This window comes from Capra hircus, unplaced genomic scaffold, assembly GCF_001704415.2.
Source record: "Capra hircus breed San Clemente unplaced genomic scaffold, ASM170441v1, whole genome shotgun sequence".
Taxonomy (NCBI): domain Eukaryota; kingdom Metazoa; phylum Chordata; class Mammalia; order Artiodactyla; family Bovidae; genus Capra; species Capra hircus.
In genome coordinates, this window is record NW_017190062.1 from 56,209 (window position 1) to 82,578 (window position 26,370).

Genomic DNA, 26,370 nt, shown 5'->3' on the forward strand with positions numbered 1-26,370 from the left:
CCATGTCACCTGCACTGGCAGGTGGATTCTTATCCATGGCACCACCAGGGAAGTCCATCACATCAAGTATTCTTGGAACCTTGGTCAAAGATCATTTGACCACATATGACAGTTTAATTTGGGACTTATTATTCTGCTCCTTTGATCTTTATGTCCGTTTTTATGCTGGTACAACACTGTTCTGATTCCTGAGGCTTTTTAATAAGTTTTGAAATGACGAAGTGTGAGATTTCAAATTTCATTCTTTTTAAAAATTGTTTTGGCCACTCAGGGTCCCTGGAGATTCCATATGAATTTTAGGATCGGTTTTTCTATTTCTGTAAACAAACAAAAACCAGCGCTGTTGGGATTTTGATAGTGATTGCACTAATTCTGTGAATCACTTTGAGTAATATTTACATCTTAATATTAACACACTATTGACCTGGGGATTTTTGCAGAAACTAATGCCTGTGGCTGGTGATTTGTTGTGCAAATGAATATTAAAACACTCCACTCAATAATGTTTGGGTAACAAAAGTTGTACTGATACATCTCTGGTCAATAATGTATCAACTTACTCAATCCATGTACATGGGATGTCTATTTATTTGTGTCTTCTTTAACTTTTCTTCAGCAGCACTTTGTAGTCTGCATTGTATAAGTCTTTCACTTTTTGGTTAGGTTTTTTCCTAAATATTTTATTCATTTTGATGTTATTGTAAATGGACTGTCTTTTTAATTTACTTCTTGGATTGTTCATTGTTAGTGTATACAAACAAAACAGATGTTTTTGTATGATTTAATATCTTGCAACTTTGTTGAATTTATTACTTTTTATAGTTTTTTAGTGGCGTCTTTGAGGCTTTCTACATATTATATGTCATCTGTCAACAGAGATAATTTTACTTCCTCCTTTGCAATTTGGATGCTGTTTATTTCCTTTTCTTGCCTAGTGCTCTGACTAGGACTTCCAGTTCCATGTTAAATGCCTGTTTTTAAATTGAGTTGCTTGTCTTTTAATTGTTTAGAGTAAGAGTTCTTTACATATTCTGGATGCTATACCATGATCAAATATATGATTTAAATGTATTCTCTCCTATTCTGTGTGGACTTTTTCACTTTCTTCATAATGTCCTTCAGTGTACCAAATTTTGAATTTTTTACCAAGTTTATCTTTTAAAAAAAAAGTATTGTTTGTACATTTAGTGACATATTTAAGCAACCATTACCATGTCCAAAGTCACAAAGATTTAAATCTATGAGTTTTATACTTTTAGCTTCACTATATGGGTCTTTGACACATTTTAGGTTAACTTTTGTATACTGGGTATGGCAGGACGTCGGCATCTTAGTTGTAAATGAGTATGTTCCAGATGTTCTTTTCTTTAATTACCCTTGCTAGATTTTGAGGTAAGAGTTATGTTGACTGCATACAAAGTCTTCCCATATCTCAATTTTCTGAAACAGTGTGAATAAGATTGTTATTGTTTTTTTCTTTAAACATTTGATAGACTATAACACATTAGTGATCTTAGCACAACAATTCAAAAGCATCAATTATTTAGCACTCAGCTTTGTTTATGGTCCAACTCTCATATCCATACGTGACTACTGGAAAAACCATAACTTTGACTATATAGACCTTTGTCAGCAAAGTGATCTTAGATTTTTAATATGCTGTCTCATTTTGTCATAGGTTTCCTTCAAAGGAGCAAACATCTTTTAATTTCATGGCTGCAGTCACCGTCTGCAGTGCTTCTGGAGCTCGAGAAAATAAAATCTGTTACTGCTTCCACTTTTTCCTCTTCTATTTGCCATGAAGTGATGGGACCAGATGCCATGATCTTAGTTTTTTGAATGTTGAGCTGTTAGGCCAGCTTCTTCACTCTCCTCTTTCACTTTCATCAAGAGGCTCTTTAGTTCCTCTTCACTTTCTGCCATAAGGGTGGTGTCATCTGCATAGCTGAGGTTCTTGATATTTCTCCTGGCAATCTTGATTCCAGCTTGAGCTTCATCCAGCCTGGCATTTTGCATGATGTATTCTGCATATGCTCTGATTTTCTGTATTTTGTTAGATTTGGAAAGTTGTGCTTTTCTAGGAATGAATCCATTTAACTTACATTCTTCATAATATTTTCTTATCCTTTCAAAATATGTAAGATTACAAGTGATTTTCCCTTTTTCATTCTCTATATTTGTAAGTTTATGCTCTGTATTTTTTCCTTGATTGGTCTTCCTGGGGGCTTATTAATTTGATTGCTCTCTTTGAAAGAACCAAAAACCTATAAATGTCCCTCTAAGTAGCCATTTAGTTGCATCCCAAATTTTCCTTTTTTACAAAAATGATCGTTCAGCTCAAAATATTTTCTGATTTCCCTTCTGACTTATTCTTTGATTCATAGGGTATTTGTAAGTATATTATTAAACCTCAAAACATTGGATGACTTCACACACAAGATGAAATAAACACATACTATCCTTATCTTGCACTGAATTCAACTCTAAAACCCAGACAGAATTCCAGGCCTAGCTACTTGTGAACTCTGCAAAGCAAATAATAACAGGTGGATTAGGGAAGGACACCAAAATTCAAAATACCATACAAGCCATGGATATAAACAAGACTTAAGAACTTACAATGTAATATCCAAAATAATCAAACTAGGAACTGAAATTACTCAACATATAAAGAACCACAGAAATCTCATCGTGCATGGAAGAAGATAATGAACAGACACAAAAAAGCAAAATGAAACATATGCTGGAAATATCTGACAAAACTTTAAAGCAGCCATTATGAGACAGAATCACTAATTTGTATTTTTAGAAATCAGCATAATGGTTCCCTTTGGAAAGGAGCAAAGGCTTAGCAATACACAGGGAGCTTCTGGGGAGCTAGTAAGTTTCTATTTCCTGATATATATTTTAGCTTTATAGGCACATTCGTGACCTGTGTTGACGTTGTGTAGGTATCTTTATGCAAACTGATTGAGCTGGACACATAATTAGTATGCTTTTCTGTCTCTGTGTTACACTTGCACTGAAAAGCTAAAATCAACAAACCAAACTAAGGTTATGAAGAAGCTCTAGAGTTTGCTAGAACTCATAACTCAGAATAGAGTTTTGAAGTCTATAGCTGAAGGGATTCTATTTACTTCTCAGAAGGAGTACGTAACTGGGTTGATATTGAAGGTTGACAGGTATCAGAGAAGAATTCTTAAATTTGAGCTTAGTCCTCTAAAGATGAGTGTTAGCCAGGAAATGGCTGGAGAAACAGGCAAACAATGAAGGGCTTCAGGTTTGAGGGTTTTTTTTTTTTTTTTTTTGGATATTATGGATGAGGACCATTTCAGAAAAGCTATAGCATAGATACCAAATAGAAGGAATACAATACCAAATAGACAGGAATACAATGGGTGGGTAAAATGAAAACCAAAATTAAACCACTTTTTAACAAATAATGAAAATAAAATACTGCTACTATCCTAGCATGGGATATACTTAAAGCTGAGACTAGTGGAAATTCACAGCCTTAAGCATTTACATCAATGAAAATGAAAGACAAAAAATACATTAAATAAATTCCAAACCCTAAAGGTTAAGATAAAGTACAAGAAAATAACCAAAATAAAACATAAGGAAATAAAATTCAGAAGATTTGAAAAAAGAAACATAAAGGAAATAATGAAAGATAAAGTAAAAATTTGTGAGAATGTGAGTAGGAACAAACAAACTAATACATAAAAATGATTGTTTTGGGGGAAATTAACAATGACTAGGGGGAGGTAACTACTGAAATAGAAGAGATTTAAAATACCATAAGAGACTCTCTGGTAGATAGATTTCTGTGCAAAAAAAAATTGAAAATGAGACAAAATGAATAAGTTCTTAAGAAAATACAGGTCAATAAAAATTGACCTCATTAGGAAAAAAGGCATAAATAGATCTATTGCCATAAAAGAAACAGAGGAACTATCCCAACAAAGCATGATATGGAAATCTAAACCTAATAATACAAAAAAATTCCAAAAAGTTATCACTTATGACTTGATGCAAAAGCAAAAACTAAAATTATTGGCAAAAACATCCCAATAACACATTAGGAAAACCTCACAGGATATTTTCCCAGGAAGCCAAGCTTGGTTCAATAGTAGGAAATCTATCAATATAATATACCATATTAATAGATCTAAAGAAAGCCTGCATTACCTTCATAGGTCCTAAAAAGCTTAACAGAACTCAACAGTCATTCCTGAATAAACACAGAAAAAAAAAAAGGTAATTATAAAGGATTTATGGATATTTTCTTAATTTGCTGTTCAGTCGCTAAATTGTGTCTGACTCCTGACCCTGTGGAATGAAGCACAAAAGCCTTACCTGTCCTTCACCATCCCCCAATGTTTCCTCAAACACAAAACAATTGAGTTGGTGATGCCATCCAACCATCTCATCCTCTGTCGTCCCCTTCTCCTCTCGCCTTCAATCTTTCCCAGCATCTGGGTCTTTTCCAGTGAGTCAGTTCTTCACATCACATGGCTGAAGTATTGGAGCTTCAGCTTCAGCATCAGTTCTTCCAATGAATAATCAGAATCTATTTCCTTTAGGAATGATTGGTTTGATCTCCACACTGTCCAAGTACTTTCAAGAGTCTTCTCCAACATCACAGTTCAAAAAAATCAATTATTCGGCACACAACCTTCTTTATAGTCCAACTTTTACGTTCATAAATGACTACAGGAAAAACCAGAGCTTTGATTATTTGCCCCTTCGTTGGCAAAGTGATGTCTCTGGTTTTTAATACATGGTGTAGGTTTGTCACAGCTTTACTTCCAAGGAACAAGCATCTTTTAATTTCATGGCTGCAGTTACCATCTGCAGTGAGTTTGGAGCCCAAGAAAATAAACTGTCACTGTTTCCATTTTTTCCCCATCTCTTTGCCATGAGATGATGGGACTGGATACCAAATCTTTGTTTTTTGAATGTTGAGTTTTAAGCCAGCATTTTCATTCTCGCACCTTTACCAAGAGGCTCTTTAGTTCGTCTTTGTTTACTGCCATTAGGGTGGTGTCACCTGCATATCTGAGATTGCTGATATTTCTTTTGGCAATCCTGATTCCAGCTTCTGATTCATCCAGCACAGCACTGCTCATGATGTACTCTGCAAAGAAGTGAAATAAGCAGGGTGACAATATACAGCCTTGACATACTCCTTTCCCAAATTTGAACGACTTCATTGCTCGATGTCAGGTTCTAACTGTTCCTTCTTGACCTGCATACAGGTTTCTCAGGAGGCAGCTAAGGTGATCCTTAAAAATTTTCCACAGTTTGCTGTGATCCAGACAGTCAAAGGCTTTCACGTAGTCAAAGCAGGAGAAATAGATGTTTTTCTGAAACTCCCTTTCTTTTCTCTATGAGCCAATGGATGTTGGAAATTTGATCTCTGGTTCTTCTCCCTTTCATAAACCAGCTTGTATATCTGGAAGTTCTTGGTTCACATGCTGTTCACGCCTAGCTTGAAGGATTTTGAGCATGACCTTGCTAGCAAGTGAAATGAGTGCAATTTGTGCAGTAGTTTGAACATTCTCTGGCATTCTCTTTCTTTGGGATTGGAATGAAAACTGATCTTTTCCAGTCCTGTGGCCACTGCTGAGTGCTCTAAATTTGCTGGCATATTGAGTGCAGCACTTTAACAGCATTATCTTTTCGGATGTGAAATAGCTCAGCTGGAATGGCATCATCTCCACTAGCTCTGTTCATAGTAATGCTTCCTAAGGCCCACTTGACATTGCATTCCAGGATGTCTGGCTCTAGGTGAGTGATCACACCACTGTGATTCTCTGGGTCATGAAGATCTTTTTTGTGTAGTTCTTCTGTGTATTCTTGCCAGCTCTTCTGCGTGGCATGGCTCATAGTCTCAGTGAGTTACATAAGTGTGTGATCCATGTGATCATTTTGGCACCTTTCCTGTGATTGTGGTTTTCAATCTGTCTGCTCTTTGATGGATGAGGATAAGAGGCTTGTGCAAGCTTCCTAACGTGAGGGGCTGGCTGTGGGTCTTACTCTGGTGGGCAGGATCATATTTAGTAAATCTTTAATACAATTTTCTGCTGATGTGTGGGGTTGGGTTCCCTCCCTATAGTTTGGCATGAGGCGGCCCAGTCCTGGAGTCTGCAGTCTTCATGGTAGGGCTATAGGCTCTATGGTTTGATCCTTGGTTCAGGAAGAGCTCAACCCACTCCAGTATTCTTGTCTGGAGAATCCAATAGACAGAAAAGCCTGGTGGGCTACAGTCCACGGGGTCGCAAAGAGACTGACATGACTGAAGTGACTTAGCACAGCACAAGACTCTCTGGCAGATATGTGGTGTGACTGTAACACGATTGTACCCATCCTAACATCTCACTGTGGTTTCTCCTTTGTCTCTGGATATGAGGTATTTATTTTTTGGCGGGTTCCAACATCCTCCTGTCTGTCAATGGTAGTTCACCAGCTAGTTGTGATTTTGGTGTTCTCGCAGGAGATGAACGCACGTCCATCTACTCCACCACCTTCAGTTGCTTAATTTTCTTAATAGGAAACCATATGTATCACTCCAGTCGTGTCCTACTCTTTGCAACCCCATGAACTGCAGCATGCCATGCCTCCCTGTATATCACCAACTCCCAGAGTTTACCCAAACTCATGTCCATTGAGTTGGTGATGCCATCCAACCATCTCATCCTCTGTCATCCCCTTCTCCTCCTGCCCTCAATCTTTTCTAGCATCCAGGTCTTTTCAGTGACACAGCTGTTTGTGTCAGGTGGCCAAAGTATTGGAGTTTCAGCTTCAACATCAGTCCTTCCAATGACTATCCAGGACTGATCTCCCTTAGGGTGGACTGATTGGATCTCCTTGCAGTCCAAGGGACTCTCAAGAGTGTTCTCCAACACCACAGTTCAAACATCAATTTTTTGGCACTCAGCTTTCTTATTTAATAGTGAAATACTATAGGAATTTACACCAGGATGAGAAACAAAGTAAGACTGTCTACTATTTTCCAGTGTTATATAAATATAAAGGAGATACTAGGCAATGCAGTAGCACCTAAGACAGTCAATCAGATGCACAAGAACTGGAGAAGTAAAACAATTTCTATTTACAGGTGAGACATATATTTATCCGGAAAGCTCTAGAGAATCAAATGTAAAATTAACCCAAGGAATGAAATAATTAAGGATCATAAAAAATGTTAATACAGAAATAATAGCCTTCAAATATACAACTAAAAGAGTCATGGTGGGAAAAACAAACCCATTCAAAATGCAAACAAAAGAATCACATGTGCAACAAAATTTGAGATCTGCTGTGTTAGAACACAAAGCATCCTTTGCTGTCAGGCTGTTTCTTCTACCTGGAGTTTCCCCCCTATTTTCACTTGATTAATTTCTACTCCACCTTCATAGATCCCAGCCCCCCTCATAGTGAAGGGTCTCACATAACTCAATGAACCTATGAGCCATGCCATACAGGGCTACCCAAGATGGACAGATCACAGTGAAGAGTTCTGAAACAATGTGGTCCACTGGAAAAGGGAATGGCAAACCACTCCAGTATTTTGCCATGAGAACACCATGAGTACTATAAGGCAAAAAGATATGACTCCAGAAGACGAGCCCCCCACGTCAGAAGGTGTCCAATATGCAACTGGGGAAGAGCGAAGGGCAATTACTAACAGCTACAGAAAGAATAAACACCTTAAGAAAGACTTCCTCAGTGATCATTGTAAAGAAATAGAGAAAAACAACAGAATGGGAAAGACTAGAGATCTCTTCAAGAAAATTAGAGATAGCAAGGGAACATTTCATGAAAAATGGGCTCAATAAAGGACAAAAATGGTATGGACCTAACAGAAGAAGAAGATATTGAAAAGAGGTGACAAGAATACACAGAGGAATTGTACAAAAAAGATCTTCACGATCCAGATAATCACAATAGTGTGATCACTCACCTAGAGCCAGACATCCTGGAATGTGAAGTCAAGTGGGCCTTAGGAAGCATCACTACTAGCAAAGCGAGTGGAGGTGATGGAATTCCAGTTGAACAAATTCAAATCCTAAAAGATGATGCCGTGAAAGTGCTGCACTCAATATGCAAGCAAATATGGAAATTCAGCAGTGGCCACAGGACTGGAAAAGGTCAGTTTTCATTCCAATCACTAAGAAAAGCAATGCCAAAGAATGCTCAAAGTGTCACACAATTGCACTCATCTCACACGCTAGCAAAGGAATGTTCAAAATTTTCTAAGCCAAGCTTCAGCAATATGTGAACTGTGAACTTCCAGATGTTCAAGCCGCTTTTAGAAAAGGCAGAGGAACCAGAGTTCAAATTGACAACCTCCATTGGATCGTCAAAAAAGCAAGAGAGTTCCAGAAAAACATATATTTCTGCTCTATTGACTATGACAAAGCCTTTGACTGTGTGGATCACAATAGACTGGAAAAGTTTTCAGGAGATGTGAATACCAGACCACCTGACCTGCCTCTTGAGAAATCTGTATGCAGGTCAAGAAGTAACAGTTAGAACTGGACATGAAATAATGGACTAGTTCCAAACAGGAAAAGGAATAAGTCAAGCTGCATACTGTCACCCTGCTTATTTAACTTATATGCAGAGTACATCAGGAGAAATGCTGGGCTGGATGAAGCACAAGCTAAAATCAAGATTGCTGGGAGAAATATCAATAACCTCAGATATGCAGATGACACCACCCTTATGGTAGAAAGTGAAGAAGAACTAAAGAGTCTCTTGATGAAAGTGAAAGAGGAGAGTGAGAAAGTTGGCTTAAAGCTCAACATTCAGAAAACTAAGATCATGGCATCTGGTCCCATCACTTCATGGCAAATAGATGGAAAAACAGTGGAAACAGTGGCAGACTTTTTTTGGGGGGGCTCCAAAATCACTGCAGATGGCGACTGCAGCCATGAAATAAACAGACACTTACTACTTGGAAGAAAAGTTATGACCATGAATTTCACCTTTTTCTCAAGCGCAGATGGAACCTTCTCCAGGATAGATCACATCCTGGGCCATCAATCTAGCCTTGGTAAATTCAAAAAAATTGAAATCATTCCAAGTATCTTTTCTGACCACAATGCAGTGATATTAGATCTCAATTAAAGGAGAAAAACTATTAAAAATTCCAACATATGGAGGCTGAACAACACGCTGCTGAATAACCAACAAATCACAGAAGAAATAAAAAAAAGAAATCAAAATATGCATAGAAACGAATGAAAACACAACAACCCAAATCCTGTGGGACAATGTAAAAGCAGTGCTAAGGGGAATGATCATAGCAATACAGGCACTCAAGAAACAAGAAAAAAGTCAAATAAAGAACCTAACTCTACACCTAAAGCAACTAGAAAAGGAAGAAACGAAGAACCCCAGGGTTAATAGAAGGAAAGAAATCTTAAAAATTAGGGCAGAAATAAATGCAAAAGAAACAAAAGAGACCATAGCAAAAATCAACAAAGCCAAAAGCTGGTTCTTTGAGAGAATAAATAAAATTGACAAACCATTAGCCAGACTCATCAAGAAACAAAAGGAGAAAAATCAAATCAATAAAATTAGAAACGAAAATGGAGAGATCACAACAGACAACAAAGAAATACAAAGGATCCTAAGAGACTACTATCAGCAATTATATGCCAATAAAATGGACAACCAGGAAGAAATTGACAAATTTTTAGAAAAGTACAACTTTCCAAAACTGAACCAGGAAGAAATAGAAAAACTTAACAGACCCATCACAAGCACAGAAATTGAAACTGTAATCAGAAATCTTCCAGCAAACAAAAGCCCAGGTCCAGACGGCTTCACAGCTGAATTCTACCAGAAATTGAGAGAAGAGCTAACACCTATCCTACTCAAACTCTTCCAGAAAATTTGCAGGGGTAGGTAATCTCCAAAACTCATTCTATGAGGCCACCATCACCCTAATACCAAAACCTGACAAAGATGCCACAAAAAAAGAAAACTACAGGCCAATATCACTGATGAACATAGATGCAAAAATCCTTAACAAAATTCTAGCAATCAGAATCCAACAACACATTAAAAAGATCATACACCATGACAAAGTGCATTTTATTCCAGGGATGCAAGGATTCTTCATTATCTGCAAATCAATCAATGTAATACACCACATTAACAAACTGAAAAATAAAAGCCATATGATTATCTCAATAGATGCAGAGAAAGCCTCTGACAAAATTCAACATCCATTTATGATAAAAACTCTCCAGAGAGCAGGAATAGAAGGAACATTCCGCAACATAATAAAAGCTATATATATCAAACCCACAGCAAACATTGTCCTCAATGGTGAAAAATTGAAAGCATTTCCCCTAAAGTCAGGAACAAGACAAGGGTGTCCACTCTCACCACTACTATTCAACATAGTTTTGGAAGTTTTGGCCACAGCAATCAGAGCAGAAAAAGAAAGAAAAGGAATCCAAATTGGAAAAGAAGTAAAACTCTCACTGTTTGCAGATGACATGATCCTCTACATAGAAAACCCTAAAGACTCCACCAGAAAATTACTAGACCTAATCAATGAATATAGTAAAGTTGCAGGATATCAAACCAACACACAGAAATCCCCTGCATTCCTATACACTAATAATGAGAAAATAGAAAGAGAAATTAAGGTAACAATTCCATTCACCATTGCAACGAAAAGAATAAAATACTTAGGAATTTATCTACCTAAAGAAACTAAAGACATATATAGAAAACTATAAAACACTGGTGAAAGAAATCAAAGAGGACACTAATAGATGGAGAACTATACCATGTTCATGTATTGGAAGAATCAATATAGAGAAAATGAGTATACTACCCAAAGCAACCCATAGATTCAATGCAATCCCTATCAAGCTACCAATAGTATTTTTCACAGAGCTAGAATAAATAATTTCACAATATCTATGGAAATACAAAAACCCTCGAATAGCCAAAGCAATCTTGAGAAAGAAGAATGGAACTGGAGGAATCAACCTGCCTGACTTCAGTAGACTGTGCCTATAGTAGACTACAAAGCCACAGTCATCAAGACAGTATGGTACTGGCACAAAGACAGAAATATAGATCAATGGAACAAAATAGAAAGCCCAGAGATAAATCCATGCAGCTGTGGACAGCTTATCTTTGACAAAGAAGGCAAGAATATACAATGGAGAAAAGACAATCTCTTTAACAAGTGGTGCTGGGAAAACTGGTCAACCACTTGTTAAAGAATGAAACTAGAATACTTTCAAACACCATACAGAAAAATAACTCAAAATGGATTAAAGATCTAAATGTAAGACCAGAAACTATGAAACCCCTAGAGGAGAACATAGGCAGAACACTCTCCCACATAAATCACAGCAGGATTCTCTATGACCCACCTCCCAGAATATTGGAAATAAAAGCAAAAATAAACAAATGGGACCAGTTAAAATTAAAAGCTTTTGCACAACAAAGGAAACTATAAGCAAGGTGAAAAAACAGCCTTCAGAATGGGAGAAAATAATAGCAAATGAAGCAACTGACAAAGAATTAATCTCAAAAATACACAAGCAACTCCCGCAGCTCAATTCCAGAAAAATAAATGACACAATCAAAAAATGGGCCAAAGAACTAAACAGACATTTCTCCAAAGAAGACATACAGATTGCTAACACACACATGAAAAGATGCTCAACATCACTCATTATCAAAGAAATGCAATTCAAAACCACAATGAGGTACCATTTCATGCCAGTCAGAATGGCCACTATCCAAAAGTCTACAAGCAATAAATGCTGGAGAGGGTGTGGAGAAAAGGGAACCCTCTTACACTATTGGTGGGAATGCAAACTAGTATAGACACTGTGGAGAACAGTGTGTAGATTCCTTGGAAAACTGGAAATAGAACTGCCATATGACCCAGAAACCCCACTGCTGGGCTTACACACCGAGGAAACCAGAATTGAGAGACATGTGTACCCCAATGTTCATCGCAGCACTGTTTATAATAGCCAGGACATGGAAGCAACCTAGATGTCCATCAGGAGATGAATGGATAAGAAAGCTGTGGTACATATACACAATGGAGTATTACTCAGCCATTAAAAAGAATACATTTGAATCAGTTCTAATGAGGTGGATGAAACTGGAGCCTATTATACAGAGTGAAGTAAGCCAGAAAGAAAAACACCAATACAGTATACTAATGCATAGATATGGAATTTAGAAAGACGGTAACGATAACCCTGTATGCAAGACAGCAAAAGAGACACAGATGTATAGAACAGTCTTTTTGACTCTGTGGGAGAGGGACAGGGTGCGATGACTTGGGAGAATGGCATTGAAACATGTATAATATCGAAACAAATGCCAGTCCAGGTTCAATGCATGATATAGGACACTTGGGGCTGGTGCACTGGGATGACCCAGAGGGATGGTACAGGGAGAGAGGTGGGAGGGAGGTTCAGTATGGAGAACACGTGTATACCTCTGGTGGATTCATGTTGATGTATGGCAAAACCAATACAATATTATAAAGTAATTAGCCTCCAATTAAAATAAATAAATTTATATTTTAAAAAAAGTTATGACCAACCTAGACAGCAAATTAAAAAGCAGAGACATTACTTTGTCAAGAAAGGTCCATCTAGTCAAGGCTATGGTTTTTCCAGTATGGATGTGAGAGTGGGACTATAAAGAAAGCTGAGCACCGAAGAATTGATACTTCTGAACTGTGGTGTTGGAGAAGACTCTCGAGAGTCCCTTGGACTGTAAGAATATCAAACCAGTCCATCCTAAAGTTGTTCAGTCCCGAGTGTTCATTGGAAGGACTGATATTGAAGTTGAAACTCCAATATTTTGGCAACCTGATGCAAAGAGCTGACTCATTTGAAAAGCCCCTGGTGCTGGGAAAGACTGAATGCAGGAAAAGAAGGGGACTACTGAGGATGAGATGGTTGGATGGCATCACCGACTCAATGGACATGAGTTTGAGTAAACCTGGGAGTTGGTTATAGATAGGGAAGCCTGGCATACTGCAGTCCATGGGGTCACAAAGAGTCGGACATGACTGAGCAACTGAACTTAACTGAACTGAAAGAAAGAATGCAGCTGCTGGGCCCATCGGAAATGATGCTCAGTTTGGATGAGTCTGGTGGTGAAAGTGAAGGCTGATGCTGTGAAGAATAATACTGCACAGGAACCTGGAACTTTAGGTCCATGAATCAAAGTAAATTGGAAGTGGTCAAACAGGAGATGGCAAGAGTGAACTTCAACATCTTAGGAATCAGTGAAGTAGAATGGACAGGAATGGGCTAATTTAAATAAAACGTCCATTGTATCTACTTCTGCGGGCAAGAACCCCTTAGAAGAAATGCAGTAGCCCTCACAGTCAACAAAAGAGTCTGAAATGCAGTACTTGGATGCAATCTCAATAACAACAGAATGATCTCTGTTTGTTTCTAAGGCGTACCACAGTAATCCAAGTCTACACCCTGACCACTAATCCTGAATAAGCTGAATTTGAATGGCTCTGTGAAGACCTACAAGATCTTATATAACTAACAGCAGAAAAGATGTCCTTTTCATCATACAGAATGTAATGCAAAAGTAGGAAGTCAAGAGATAACCAGAAGTAACAGGTTAAGTTTGGCCTTGGGGTACAGAATGAAGCAGGACAAAGGCTAACAGAGTTTTGCCAAGAGTATGCACTGGTCATAGCAAACACCCTTGTCCAAAAACACAAAAGATGACTGTATACATGGACATCACCAGATGGTCAACAGCAAAATCAGATTGATTATATTCTTTGCAGTCGAATGTGGAGAAGTCAGCAAAACCAGACTGGAAGCTGACTGTGGTTCAGATCATGAGTTCCTTATTGCAAAAATCAGGCTTAAACTGAACAAAGCAGAGAAAACCACTGGTCCATTCAGGTATAACCTAAATAAAACCCCTATTATACAGTGGAGATGACAAATAGATTCAAGGGATTCGATCTGGTAGAGTGCCTGAACTATGAATGGAGGTTTGTAACACTGTACAGGAGGCAGTGACCAAAATCATCCCAAAGAAAAAGAAATGCAAGAACACAAAATGGTTGTCTGAGAAGAAAAGGAGAAAAGAAAATATATATCTATCTGAATGCAGAGTTCCAAACAATAGCAAGGAGAGACAAGAAAGCCTTCTTAAGTGAACAATGCAAAGAAATAGAGAAAAACAATAGAATAGGAAAAGACTAGAGATAGCTTCAACAAAATTAGAGGTACCAAGGGAAAATTTCATGCAAAGATGGGCACAATAAAGAACAGAAATGTTATGGACCTAAGAGAAGCAGAAAAGATTAAGAAGAGGTGGCAAGAATACACAGAAGAACTAAACAAAAATGTCTTAATGACCTGCATAACCACGATGGTGTGGTCACTAACTTCGAACCAGACATCCTGGTGTGTAAAGTCAAGTGGGCCTTAGGAAGCATTACTATGAACAGAGCTAGTGGAGGTGATGCCATTCCAGCTGAGCTATTTCACATCCTAAAAGATAATGCTGTTAAAGTGCTGCACTCAATGTGCCAGCAAATTTGGAGCACTCAGCAGTGGCCACAGGACTGGAAAAGATCAGTTTTCATTCTAATCCCAAAGAAGGACAATGCCAAAGAATGTTCAAACTACTGCACAATTGTACTCATTTCACATGCAAGCATGGTCATGCTCAAAAAAATCCTTCAAGCTAGGCTTGAAAAGCATGTGACCCAAGAACTTCCAGATGTACAAGCTGGATTAAGAAAAGGCAGAGGAACCAGAGATCAAGTTCCCAACATCCATTGGCTCATAGAAAAAGCAAGGGAGTTCCAGGAAAATATCTATTTCTCCTTCATAGACTTCGTGAAAGTCTTTGACTGTGTGCGTGCTCAGTCACTCAGTCGTGTCCGACTCTTTGCAACCCCATTTACTGCAGCCCACCAGGTTCCTCTGTCCATGGAGATTTTCCAGGCAAGAAGACTGGAGTGAGTTGCCATTTCCATCTCCAAGGGATCTTCCCAACCCAGGGATCAAATCCAGGTCTCCTGAACTTCAGGCAGATTCTTTATCATCTGAGCCTGTGTGGATCACAACAAACTGTGGAAATTTTTTAAGAGGTAGGAATACCAGATCACCTTACCTGCCTCCTGAGAAACCTGTATCCAGGCCAAGAAGCAACAGTTAGAACCAGACATGGAACAATGAACTGGTTCAAAATTGGGAAAGGAGTATGTCAAGGCTGTATATTGTCACCCTGCTTATTTAACTGCTATGCAGAGTACAGCATGTGAAATGCTGGGCTGGATGAAGCACAAACTGTAGTCAAGATTGCCTGGAGAAATATCAGCAACCTCAGATATGCAGAAGATACCACTCTAATGGTAGGAAGTGAAAAAGAACTAAAGAGCCTCTTGATGAGGGTGAAAGAGTAGAGTGAAAATGCTGGCTTAAAACTCAACATTCAAAAAACAAAGATCATGGCATCCAGTCCCATCACTTTATGGCAAATAGATGGTGAAAGAATGGAAACAGTGACAAACTTTATTTTCTTGGGCTCCAAAATCACTGCAGATGGTGACTGCAACCACAAAATTAAAAGACTCCTTGGGCTTCTTAGAAGAAAAGCTATGGCAAACCTAGATAGCATATTAAAAAGCAGAGACATCACTTTGACAACAGTCTGTACTGTCAGATCTATGGTTTTTCAGTAGTCATGTATGGATGTGAGAGTTGGACCATAAGGAAGACTGGGTGCCAAAGAATTCACGCTTTCCAACTATGGTGCTGGAGAAAACTCTGTGAGTCCCTTGGTCTGTGAGGAGATGAAACCAGTCAATCCTAAAGGAAATGAACCTTGAATATTCATTGGAAGGACTGATGCTGAGGCTGATGCTTCAATACCATGTTCACCTGATGCGAAGAGCTGACTCACTGGAAAAGACCCTGATGCTGGTGAACACTGAAGGCAGGAGGAGAAGGGGGCAACAGAGGATGAGATGGTTGGATGGCATCACCAACTTAATGTTCATGAGTTTGAGCAAACTCTAGTAGTTGGTGAAGGACAGGGAAATCTGGTGTGCTGCAGTCCATGGGGTCGCAAAGAGTCGGACAGGACTTAGCAACTGAATAACATCATACTTAATGCTGAAATGCTGATTTCTCCAAAGATCAAGAAGAAGGCTACCATGACTGCTCTCGCTGTCTTTAAACTGTATTCAACAGTTTATTAAAGCTCTCATTGAATGCAGTGAGAAAAATAAACATCCAGATTGGAAAGAAAGAAGTAAAACTTCCTTTAATCACAGATGATGATCTATGTATTAATAGGCAATCCAACAGACTCTTCAGAAAAAGTTACTAAATTAACAAGTGAATGTATCCAAGTTGTAGGATACAATCAATGTACAAAAATCAAATGTATTTTGTATAGCAGCAAAGAACAGTAGGTAAAAACATGTAATATGTGGGGATAAGTCTGACAAAAGATATGCAAGACCTATACACTGAAAATGACCATAAATTGTTGAGAGAATTCACGACCTAAATAAATGGAGACATATACCATGTTCATGGACTAGAAAACTCAGTATCTTTAAGATCAATTCTCTTCAAAATGATCAACAGAGTCAATATCATCCCAATAAAAAAAATCCCAGCAGGCTATTTTAGAAAACAGCCTGGTAATTTCTGAAAAAGTTAAATATACACCTACTATATGCTTCAGCCATTCTGCTCCTAGGTATTTCACAAGGGAAGAGACAGTATATGTCCATACAAAGATTTGCACACTAATGTTCAAAGCAGCTTTATTTGTAATAGACAAAAACTGCAAGTAACTCAAATGTCTATCAACAGGTGAATGGATAAAGAAACTGTGGTATTAGCTGTAAGATTTAATACTGTTCTATAATGAAAATAATGAACTATTGATACATCCTATAACATGGATGAATTTCAAAATAATTCTGTTGTTTGAAAGGAAACAAACAGTACATATTCTATGTGTGTGTGTGCATGCTCAGTCACTCAGTCATGTCCGACTCTGTGATCCCATGGATTGTAGCCTGCCAGACTCCTATATTTATGGGATTTCCCAGGGAAGAATACTAGAGTGGGTTGCCATTTCCTCCTCCAGGGGATCTTCTTGACCCAGGGATCAAACCCATGTCTCCTGCATCTCCTGCATTGCAGGTGGATTCTCTACTGTTGAGCCTCTACATATATGCATATTTCTAGAAAATGCAGAGTAATCTTTAGTGACAACAAGCCAGGGTTTCCTGGGGTTTGAGGAGGGACATGAAATGGCAAGAGGGAGGAATTACAAAGGGGCATAAAGAAAACTTGAAGGATGATGGATGTCTTTATCATCTTGACTGTGGTGATGTTATGTATAGGTATGTATATGTCAAAACTTATCAAATTGTAAACATGTAGTTTATGTAAATTATACCTGAGTAAAACTGCTTAAAAAATAAAAAGAACCAGCGTTCCTTGGAGAAATGCTAAATCCAGGACTGAATGCAAGAAAAGGAGGAGATGAAGCTGCAACATCTTCTTGTGTTAGAATATCAGGTAGTACTCAAAGAATGGTGGGAACATGTCAAGAGAACATAGGAGGGGCTTCCAATGGCCAATTCTGAAACAATGAGTGTCTCAAAATAGCTGGTGACAATAATGGGTTAAAACCTATTAGTAAAATAAGAATCCAGGTGTCTACAACTGGATTTATTAATGTAAATAAATAAACAAATAGCAAGAAGAACAAGACCTTCCCTGCGGTGGAATGCTAACTAGTAAATGTAGGTGGAATGATGGAATTAGACCATTGCATTTGATAACCATTTTAGTAATAAATAATTAGGAAAGACTCATTTAATGAATGCTAAAACTCCCCACAAGATACTTACTAATTTCAATGGTAAAAATTTACAGTGAAAAACCTCAAAGACTTTAAGCACATGCAAGGCTCCAGTCACATATGATGGGACAAATTGATATCATGTGCCTCCTAAAACAAATCACTAAGAACACAATATCACTTCTGTGGTGTTATTGCCAAAATTGCATAATCTCCGTCTAATTATGATAAAACATAAACAAACCCAAAACAAAGGACATTTTCCCAGAATAACTCGCCTGTGTTCTTATTTTCAAATGGATCAGGAAAAATAATGCATCAGTATAAAGAAAAAAGATAATGGAAATATGATAAAATTCTGACATTTGAGGGAGCTGGGTAAAAGGTACACAGGAATCCTTTGTACTAGTCTTGCAACTTTCTGTAAATATGCAGTTATTTCAAAACAATGTTGTAAAACATGAAGAGTAATGACTAAACGAATAAAAACAGTAAGGACAATTTCTAAAACTGAAAAAAAAAAACAGGTAACGGAAAACTCCATCAGAGTAACAAAGAGAAGGACAGGTAAAAACAATTAAGCAGGATGTATGACAAAAAGAATGCAGAAAGAATAATGGTAGTCATATTGCCACATGTATCAATAATAATAAATGAATGCATTGCATCCACCTAATAATAGACAGATGTTCTGATTGCTTAAAAGCAAATAACTCAAGATCTTGCTACATTCTATTTACAAGAGACATACCCAAAGCAAAATAACTGAGGAAGGCTGAGAATAAAGAGATGGAAAAAAAAGTAATAACAGGAAAGGACACTGACAAGAACTGCAACATGCAAACAAGGAGTGACAGAGATTGCTGGCTGCACCAATTAAAATCTCCTTGGTAACAGAAGGCCAAGTTTCAGCCAGGACAGAGGTATCTTGACAGGCCTCCCTGGGAGATCAGGCGTGGGGACCTGACCAAATTCTGCCAAGGAGATGAAAATGGAATTGTTTTCTGGGACTGTCTGGGAGGGTTACTTATTAGAAACCAGCAGACCTGGGCCCAGATCCTTTTTGTCCTCCTACCTTTCCTCTTCCTTCTGTCCCTCAATGGAGATGTGCTGGCTGGAGCTCCAGAAGTCTCGGGGACCACGAGGGGACCTTAGGATGGAAACCATACACCAAGATGGTGAAGCAGAAGGTAGGAGTCTGATAATATTGTAGAATCCCGGAACACCTATCTCCAGACATCTTCTACCCAAGTAAGAATCTTTCTCCTTTAATTTTATTTATTATTTTTCCTAATATATATATAGTTGCATCCTAAGAGGTTCAACTATTACTGTGTAACAGCTACAGGAATCAAATAATAATATTCTTTACAAAGAAAGCATTTAAGGTATACTTAAATATATATATATAAATAGATGGGACAAAGAAAGACACTTCATAGTTTAGGAAGAAAAAATATAAAAAGTTATGAACCTTTATCCATTCTTTATACACTAACAATACAGCTTCAGAATACACAAAGTCAGTATGTTAGTTGCTCAGTCGTGTCTGACTGTTTGCGACCCCGTGGACTGTAGCCCACCAGGCTCCTCTGTCCATGGGATTCTTCAGGCCAGAATAATGGAGTGAGTATCCGTTCCCTTCTCCAAGTGATCTTCCCCACCCACGGATCGAACCCATGTCTCCTGCATTGCAGGCAGATTCTTTACCAGCTGAGCCATGAGGGAAGCCCACATAAAGCTAACCATGATTAAACTATAGGAAGTAAACAAATTTAGTTACAATGGGAGGTTTATATACATCTCTCTCAATGAGGAAGGAAATGAGGATCTGTATAATAGTAACAGTAATCAGAAGACTATGGTACTGGCATAAGAAACAGACAATAGACCAATGGAACAGAATAAAGTACAGGAATAAAGTGAAGTTGCTCAGTCGTGTCCAACTCTGCGACCCCATGGACTGTAGCCCACCAGGCTCCTCCATCCATGGAATTTTCTAGGCAAAGGTACTGAAGTGGGTTGCCATTTCCTTCTCCAGGGGATCTTCCTGACACAGGGATCGAATCTGGGTCTCCTGTATTGTGGGCAGATGCTTTATTGTCTGACCTACCAGGGAATCCCAAGTATAGGAATAAACCCACACATACACAGTCATACAAGGCTATAAGGGACTTAGACTCAAGACAATACACATATCTTTCAATTCATATGAAAAAGTTACAAAAGTTGACCATGTTTTAAGTCAGGCAACAACCTTTTCATGGACAGGCCAAATAGTAAATTTTTTAAGCTGTGTGGACCCCAAGGTCTCTGTTACAATCATTCAGCTTTCCAGTTGTTAACTGGAAATTAGTCATCAGTTCAGTCACTCAGTCGTGTCTGACTCTTTGCAACCCCATGGGCCACAGCACGCAACATAGGTAGTATGTAAACAAATGGGCATGTTTGTATTCCAAGAAAACTTGATTTCCAAAATAGGCACCAGGCCCATGTGGCCTACAAGCTATATTTTGTGGATCCCTGTTCTAGGTAACAAAGGAAATAACCAAAAAACTTCCATAATGCTGATATCACACAGGGGACAGCTACCATCACATACTGTTAAAACTTAACATAAGAAGAAAAAATATCCCCTCAAACTCCAGTGCAGATCCACACACCTGGAAATTTTTAAATGTATTTCTAAATAACTCTCAAGTTGAAGAGGTAATAAAACCAGAAAACAAGGGAGACAGAAAATAAACTTAGTTTTCACCTCAAGAATTTAGAATAAGATAAAAATAAGAACAACAACACAGCAATAATAAAACATCCAGAAAATAAAATGAAGAAACTGCTAAAGAGAAAAATAGAATATTTTTTAAAAAAGAAAGAAATTGAGTTGATCAAGAGAACCTAATGCCAGCATGGCAACCTACTCCAGTATTCTTGCCTGCAGAGTCCCATGGATAGAGGCGCCTGGCAGGCTACAGTCCATGGGGTCACACAGAGTCAGACATGACTGAAGCCACAGCAAAGCACAGTGATAAATGCTACAAAGAAAATGAAACGTTTGAAAAATAAACGATTAAATGTTTATTTAATAAAATAAATATAAATATTTTTAAATAAAAATATTTTTAAAATATGTATATTTCCTCAAGCCAAGAAAATGGAAAAGTTAGAGGGAATGGACAATTTTCTAGGAAATATAAATTACCATAATTGACTCAGAGAAACCCCGGGGGAAAAAAAACAAAGAGATTTAAATAGTGAGGAAGGGCTTCACTGGTGGCTCAGCGGTAAAGAATCCACCTGCCAATGTAGGACACACAGGTTCGATCCTGATTCGGGAAGATCCCACATAGGGTTAGTCACTTGGTCATGTCCAACTCTTTGCAAGCCCACAGACTATAGCCTGCCAGGCTCCTCTGTCCATGGGATTCTCCAGGCCAGAATACTGGAGTGGGTGGCCATTCTCTCCTCCAGGGGATCTTCCCGACCCAGGGATTGAATCTGGGTCTCCTGCATCACAGGCAGATTATTTACCATTTGAGCTACAGGGAAGACCCTGAGATTGACAGTCACCCTCCTCAAGACGCCATGTGCCGTGGAGCAAATAAGCCTGTGTGCCATAACTATGGAGCCTTGTGCTCTAGAGTCTGTGAGCTACAATTGCTGAGCCCATGTCTTGCAAATACTGAAGCCTGAGAGCCTAGAACCCCTGCTCTGCAATGAGAGAAACCACGCACACTGCATTCAAAGAGTAGCCCCTGCTTGCCACAATGAGAGAAAGCCTAATCCCCAGTGCAGCCAAAAATAAATAAATATAATTTAAATAGTAAGGGAAAAATCTACACCCTCAGATGGGATGAGGTGATTAATAAAGAGAAATTCCAGTCTGATGTAGCCTTTGCCAGCACATACAACTATTACAATGATAAAAAATATATATATAGCTAAGGTATAGTGGGGGATTCCCTTGTGGCTCAAGCTGGTAAAGAATCCACCTGCAATGCAGGAGACCTGGGTTCGATCCCTGGGTTGGGAAGATATGCTGGAGAAGGGAACAGCTACCCACTCCAGTATTCTGGCCTGAAGAATTCCATAGACTACACAGTTCATGGGGACACAGAGAGTCAGACACAACTGAGTAACTTTAACTTTCACGGTATAGCTAAGAGAAGAATTCTCTTAAACAGATAATGAGTATCTGCTGAAAATCTACAGCAAGCATCACACTTACTGGTAAATTATTAAAACCCATTTCCCTGAATGTGAGAATAAACAAGGCTGCCTAATACTATCCCTGAAAGCTCTAGCAAATTTAGTAAGGCAATAAAAAATAAAGAAAAGGCATATAGATAAGGAAGAAAGAAAATGTGATTATTCACAAATGATCTGATTATGTGTGTAGAAAAGTATACAAAAGGCTTCCCAGGTGGTGCCAGTGGTAAAGAAGCTGCCTGCCAATGCAGAAGATGCAGGAGACTTGGGTTCGATCCCTGGGTTGGGAAAATCCCATGGAGAAGGAAATGGCAAACCACTTCAGTATTCTTGCCTGGAAAATCCTATAGACAGAGGGAGCCTAGTGGGCTACAGCCCATGGGGTTGCAAAGAGTTGGACATGACTGATCTGTACACACACACACACACACACAATTAGAATTAATAAGTAAATTTAAGTTGGTCACTAGGCACAAGACCAACTTACAAAAATCCACTGAATTCATATATACTAGCCAAAAAGTAGAAAATAAGCTTTTTAAAATGATGCCATTTATGATAGCTTTACAGTAGTTTTAAAACAAACATCAAATAGCTAGGAATACACCCAACAAAGGATGTGCAATAATACATCCAAGCAAGGCCTCTATACTGAAAATTATATTACTGAGAGGAACTGAATACCCTCACAAAAGGAGGGATATAACATGCTCATGGAGTGGAAGACCTCACTTCAAAAATGTCAGGTTTCCCTGAATTGAGCTATATATATTTAGGCAATTTTAATCAGCATCCCAGCAGGTCTTTTTCCTGGGGATATTGAGAAGCTAAATTCTGCAATTTATGTAGAAATGCAAAGGACTAAGAATAGCTGAGGCAACATTTAAAAGTACACAGTTGGAAGATTCATACATTATCAAATGCAAGACATGTTGTAAAGCTACAGTAATCAAGACAGTGTAGTACTGGCACAAGGAGAGACAAATAGAACCAAGAATTCAGTAACATGAACACATAAATGAATGCATGACTGATGACTAAGAAATGGTCTTTTCAATAAACAATTCTGACTGAACGTGATGTGAAAAAAGTTGATCTTGCCCCCAGCTTCAGACCATAGACAAAAATCAAATCCAGATGTTATAGATCTAAATGTGAAAGGTGAAAAAATAAAACTTCGAGGTAAAAAGTACAACATCCGAATGAACTTTAGGTAGGAGAAATTTTCTTAAACAGCATACAAAGAGCTCCAAAGTGGGGGGAAATAATATGTATTTAAAATTAAGAACTGGCATCAAATATTTGCAAGTGAAACCATCCCAACATGTAAAGCAAATATCCTGCAATAAAAATTAAAAAAAAATTGCAAGCCACATATCTCCTAAAGAGTTAATACCCAAAATATATAAGGAATTCCTAAACAGAAACAGAGTCACAGATGTAGAAAACAAACTTAACGATTACCAGGGGGAAAGTGGGTGGTGCCGGGGGTGGGGGAATAAGTTGGGAGATTGGAATTAACATATACACACTATTATGTGTAAAATACATAATCAGTAAGCACCTACTGCATACCACAGGGAACTCTACTGAATACTCTGTAATAAGCCATATAGTATGGGAAAAGAATCTAAAAAGGAGTGGATATATGTATATGTATAACTGACTCACTGTGCTATACAGCAGAAACTAACACAATATTGTAAGTCAACTATACTCTAATAAAAACTAATAAAAAATGAACTCCTACAACTTTAAAGCAAAAATAAAAGTCATCCAACTGACTTCCCAAGTGACTCAGTGGTAAAGATTCCACCTGCCGATGGAGGAGCTGTGGGTTCGATCCCTGGGTCAGGAAAATCCCCTGGAGAAGGAAATGGCAACCTACTCCAGTATTCTTGCCTGGGAAACCCCATGGACAGAGTAGCCTGGAGGGCCATAGTGCATGGGGTCGCCAAGAGACATGAGTAGGCGTCTGAGCATACACACACATCCAATTAAAAATTGAAAAAGGACTTGGACAGAAATCTCCAGACATACAAAAGTCCACCAGGTATAAGGTAATCAATTTATCTATTCATCAGGGAATGCAAATGAAAACTACAAGATATTGCCTCACATCTGTTAGGATGACTAATATTAAAAAAGGTAAGTGCTGGCAGTGAGTTGGAGAAATTAGAATAAACCCTTGTGTGCCACTGTTGGGAAAAACAGTATGGCGGTTTCTCAAAAAACTAAAAACAGAGATACCATCAGTTCAGTTCAGTCGCTCAGTCATGTCCAACTCTTTGCGACCCCATGAATCGCAGCACGCCAAGCCTCCCTGTCTATCACCAACTCCCGGAGTTCACTCAGATTCACGTCCATCGAGTCAGTGATGCCATGCAGCCATCTCATCCTCTGTCATCCCCTTCTCCTCCTGCCCCCAATCCCTCCCAGCATCAAAGTCTTTTCCAATGAGTCAACTCTTCGCATGAGGTGGCCAAAGTATTGGAGTTTCAGCTTTAGCACCATTCCTTCCAAAGAAATCCCAGGGCTAATCTCCTTTAGAATGGACTGGTTGGATCTCCTTGCAGTCCAAGGGACTCTCAAGAGTCTTCTCCAACACCACACTTCAAAAGCATCAATTCTTCAGCACTCAGCCTTCTTCACAGTCCAACTCTCACATCCATACCTGACTATTGGAAAAACCATAGCCTTGACTAGATGGACCTTAGTCGGCAAAGTAATGTCTCTGCTTTTGAATATGCTATCTAGGTTGTTCATAACTTTTCTTGCAAGGAGTAAGCGTCTTTTAATTTCATGGCTGCAATCACCATCTGCAGTGATTTTGGAGCCCAAAAAAATAAAGTCTGACACTGTTTCCACTGCTTCCCCATCTATTTCAAATTCAGACTTAAATTGAAGAAAGTAGGGAAAACCACTAGACCATTCAGGTATGACCTAAATCAAATCCCTTATGATTATACAGTAGAAGTGAGAAATAAATTTAAGGGCCTAGATCTGATAGATAGACTGCCTGATGAACTATGGAGTGAGGTTCGTGACACTGTACAGGAGACAGGGATCAAGACCATCCCCATGGAAAAGAAATGCAAAAAAGCAAAATGGCTGTCTGGGGAGGCCTTACAAATAGCTGTGAAAAGAAGAGAAGCGAAAAGCAAAGGAGAAAAGGAAAGAGCTACCATATGATCCAGCAATTACACTCTTGGGCATATATACAAAGGAAATGAAATCAGGATCTCAGAGATATCTGGACTCTCATGATCACTGCAGCACTACTCACAATAAACAAGGTATGGAGACAACCCAAGTTTTATCTAGATGAATGATCAAACTGTCATATGCATACATATTATAAAGTTTAATATATATATATGTGTGCGTGTGTAGGAATATCATTCAATATTAAAAAAACAAGGAAATCCTACAATTTGCAACAACGTGGATGAATATGGAGGACATTGTACCCAATTGAACAGGCCATCACAGAAAGCCAGATACTTCATGATTCCACTTATATAAGGAATCTAAGATAGTCTAAGCAGAGCATACAATACTGCTTGCCAGTGGATGTGGGTAGGGGAAAGAGGCGTAGTTATTCAGTGGACATACAGTATTGTGAATTTCAAATTTTGTTGAAGGTAGCTCTCATGCTGTCTTCTTACCATGAAAACAAAATTAAATGAAACAAAACAAAAACAACAGAAGGAAACTTCAGAAGTGTTGGATATTTCTATTCCTTGACTGCGCTGATAGTTAATTCATATTTCAGGCTTCCCAGGTGGCTCAGTGATAAAGAATCTGCCTGCCAGTGCAAGAGACACAGGAGACATGGGTTCGATCCCTGGGTCAGGAAGATCCCCTGGAGAAGGAAATGGCAACCCACTCCAGTATTCTTGCCTGGGAAAGCCTATGGACAGAGGAGCCTTGCACACTGTGTAGTCCATGGGGTCGCAAAGAGTCAGACACGACTGAGTGACTGAGTACACATTTACCTAGGTAAAACAGTCAACTTGTTTACTTTTTTTTCCCATGATGGAGATTTAAACTTTAACTTTGCTAAAGGCATTATTTTTTAAAAAATTTACTTGGTTCTCAACCAAATGTAATTTTAACTAACACAACCTAATAAATTGTTATCACATGTTATGGACCTGAACCAAAACATCCTAATTATTTGACTTTAATTTTGGGGTTAGGAACATAGGGCTTAATCTATCTGGGGGTTGTGAACACAGAGTTTAATTCAAGGACTATATATGTGTA

General features: G+C 38.5%; 1 protein-coding gene across 3 annotated transcripts in view; it reads right to left on the minus strand.

Moving 5' to 3' along the window:
* Positions 1-26,370, minus strand: part of BRCC3 (BRCA1/BRCA2-containing complex subunit 3) — a 75,262-nt gene that overhangs the window by 12,726 nt on the left and 36,166 nt on the right. For 2 of the 3 annotated variants that reach the window (XM_018045034.1, XM_018045035.1), the window contains one exon: positions 18,968-19,042. The exons of the other annotated variant lie outside the window; for it this stretch is intronic. In XM_018045034.1, coding sequence (XP_017900523.1) covers positions 18,968-19,042 — 75 coding nt within the window. The remainder of the gene's footprint in view (positions 1-18,967; positions 19,043-26,370) is intronic. 3 annotated transcript variants of the gene reach the window in all.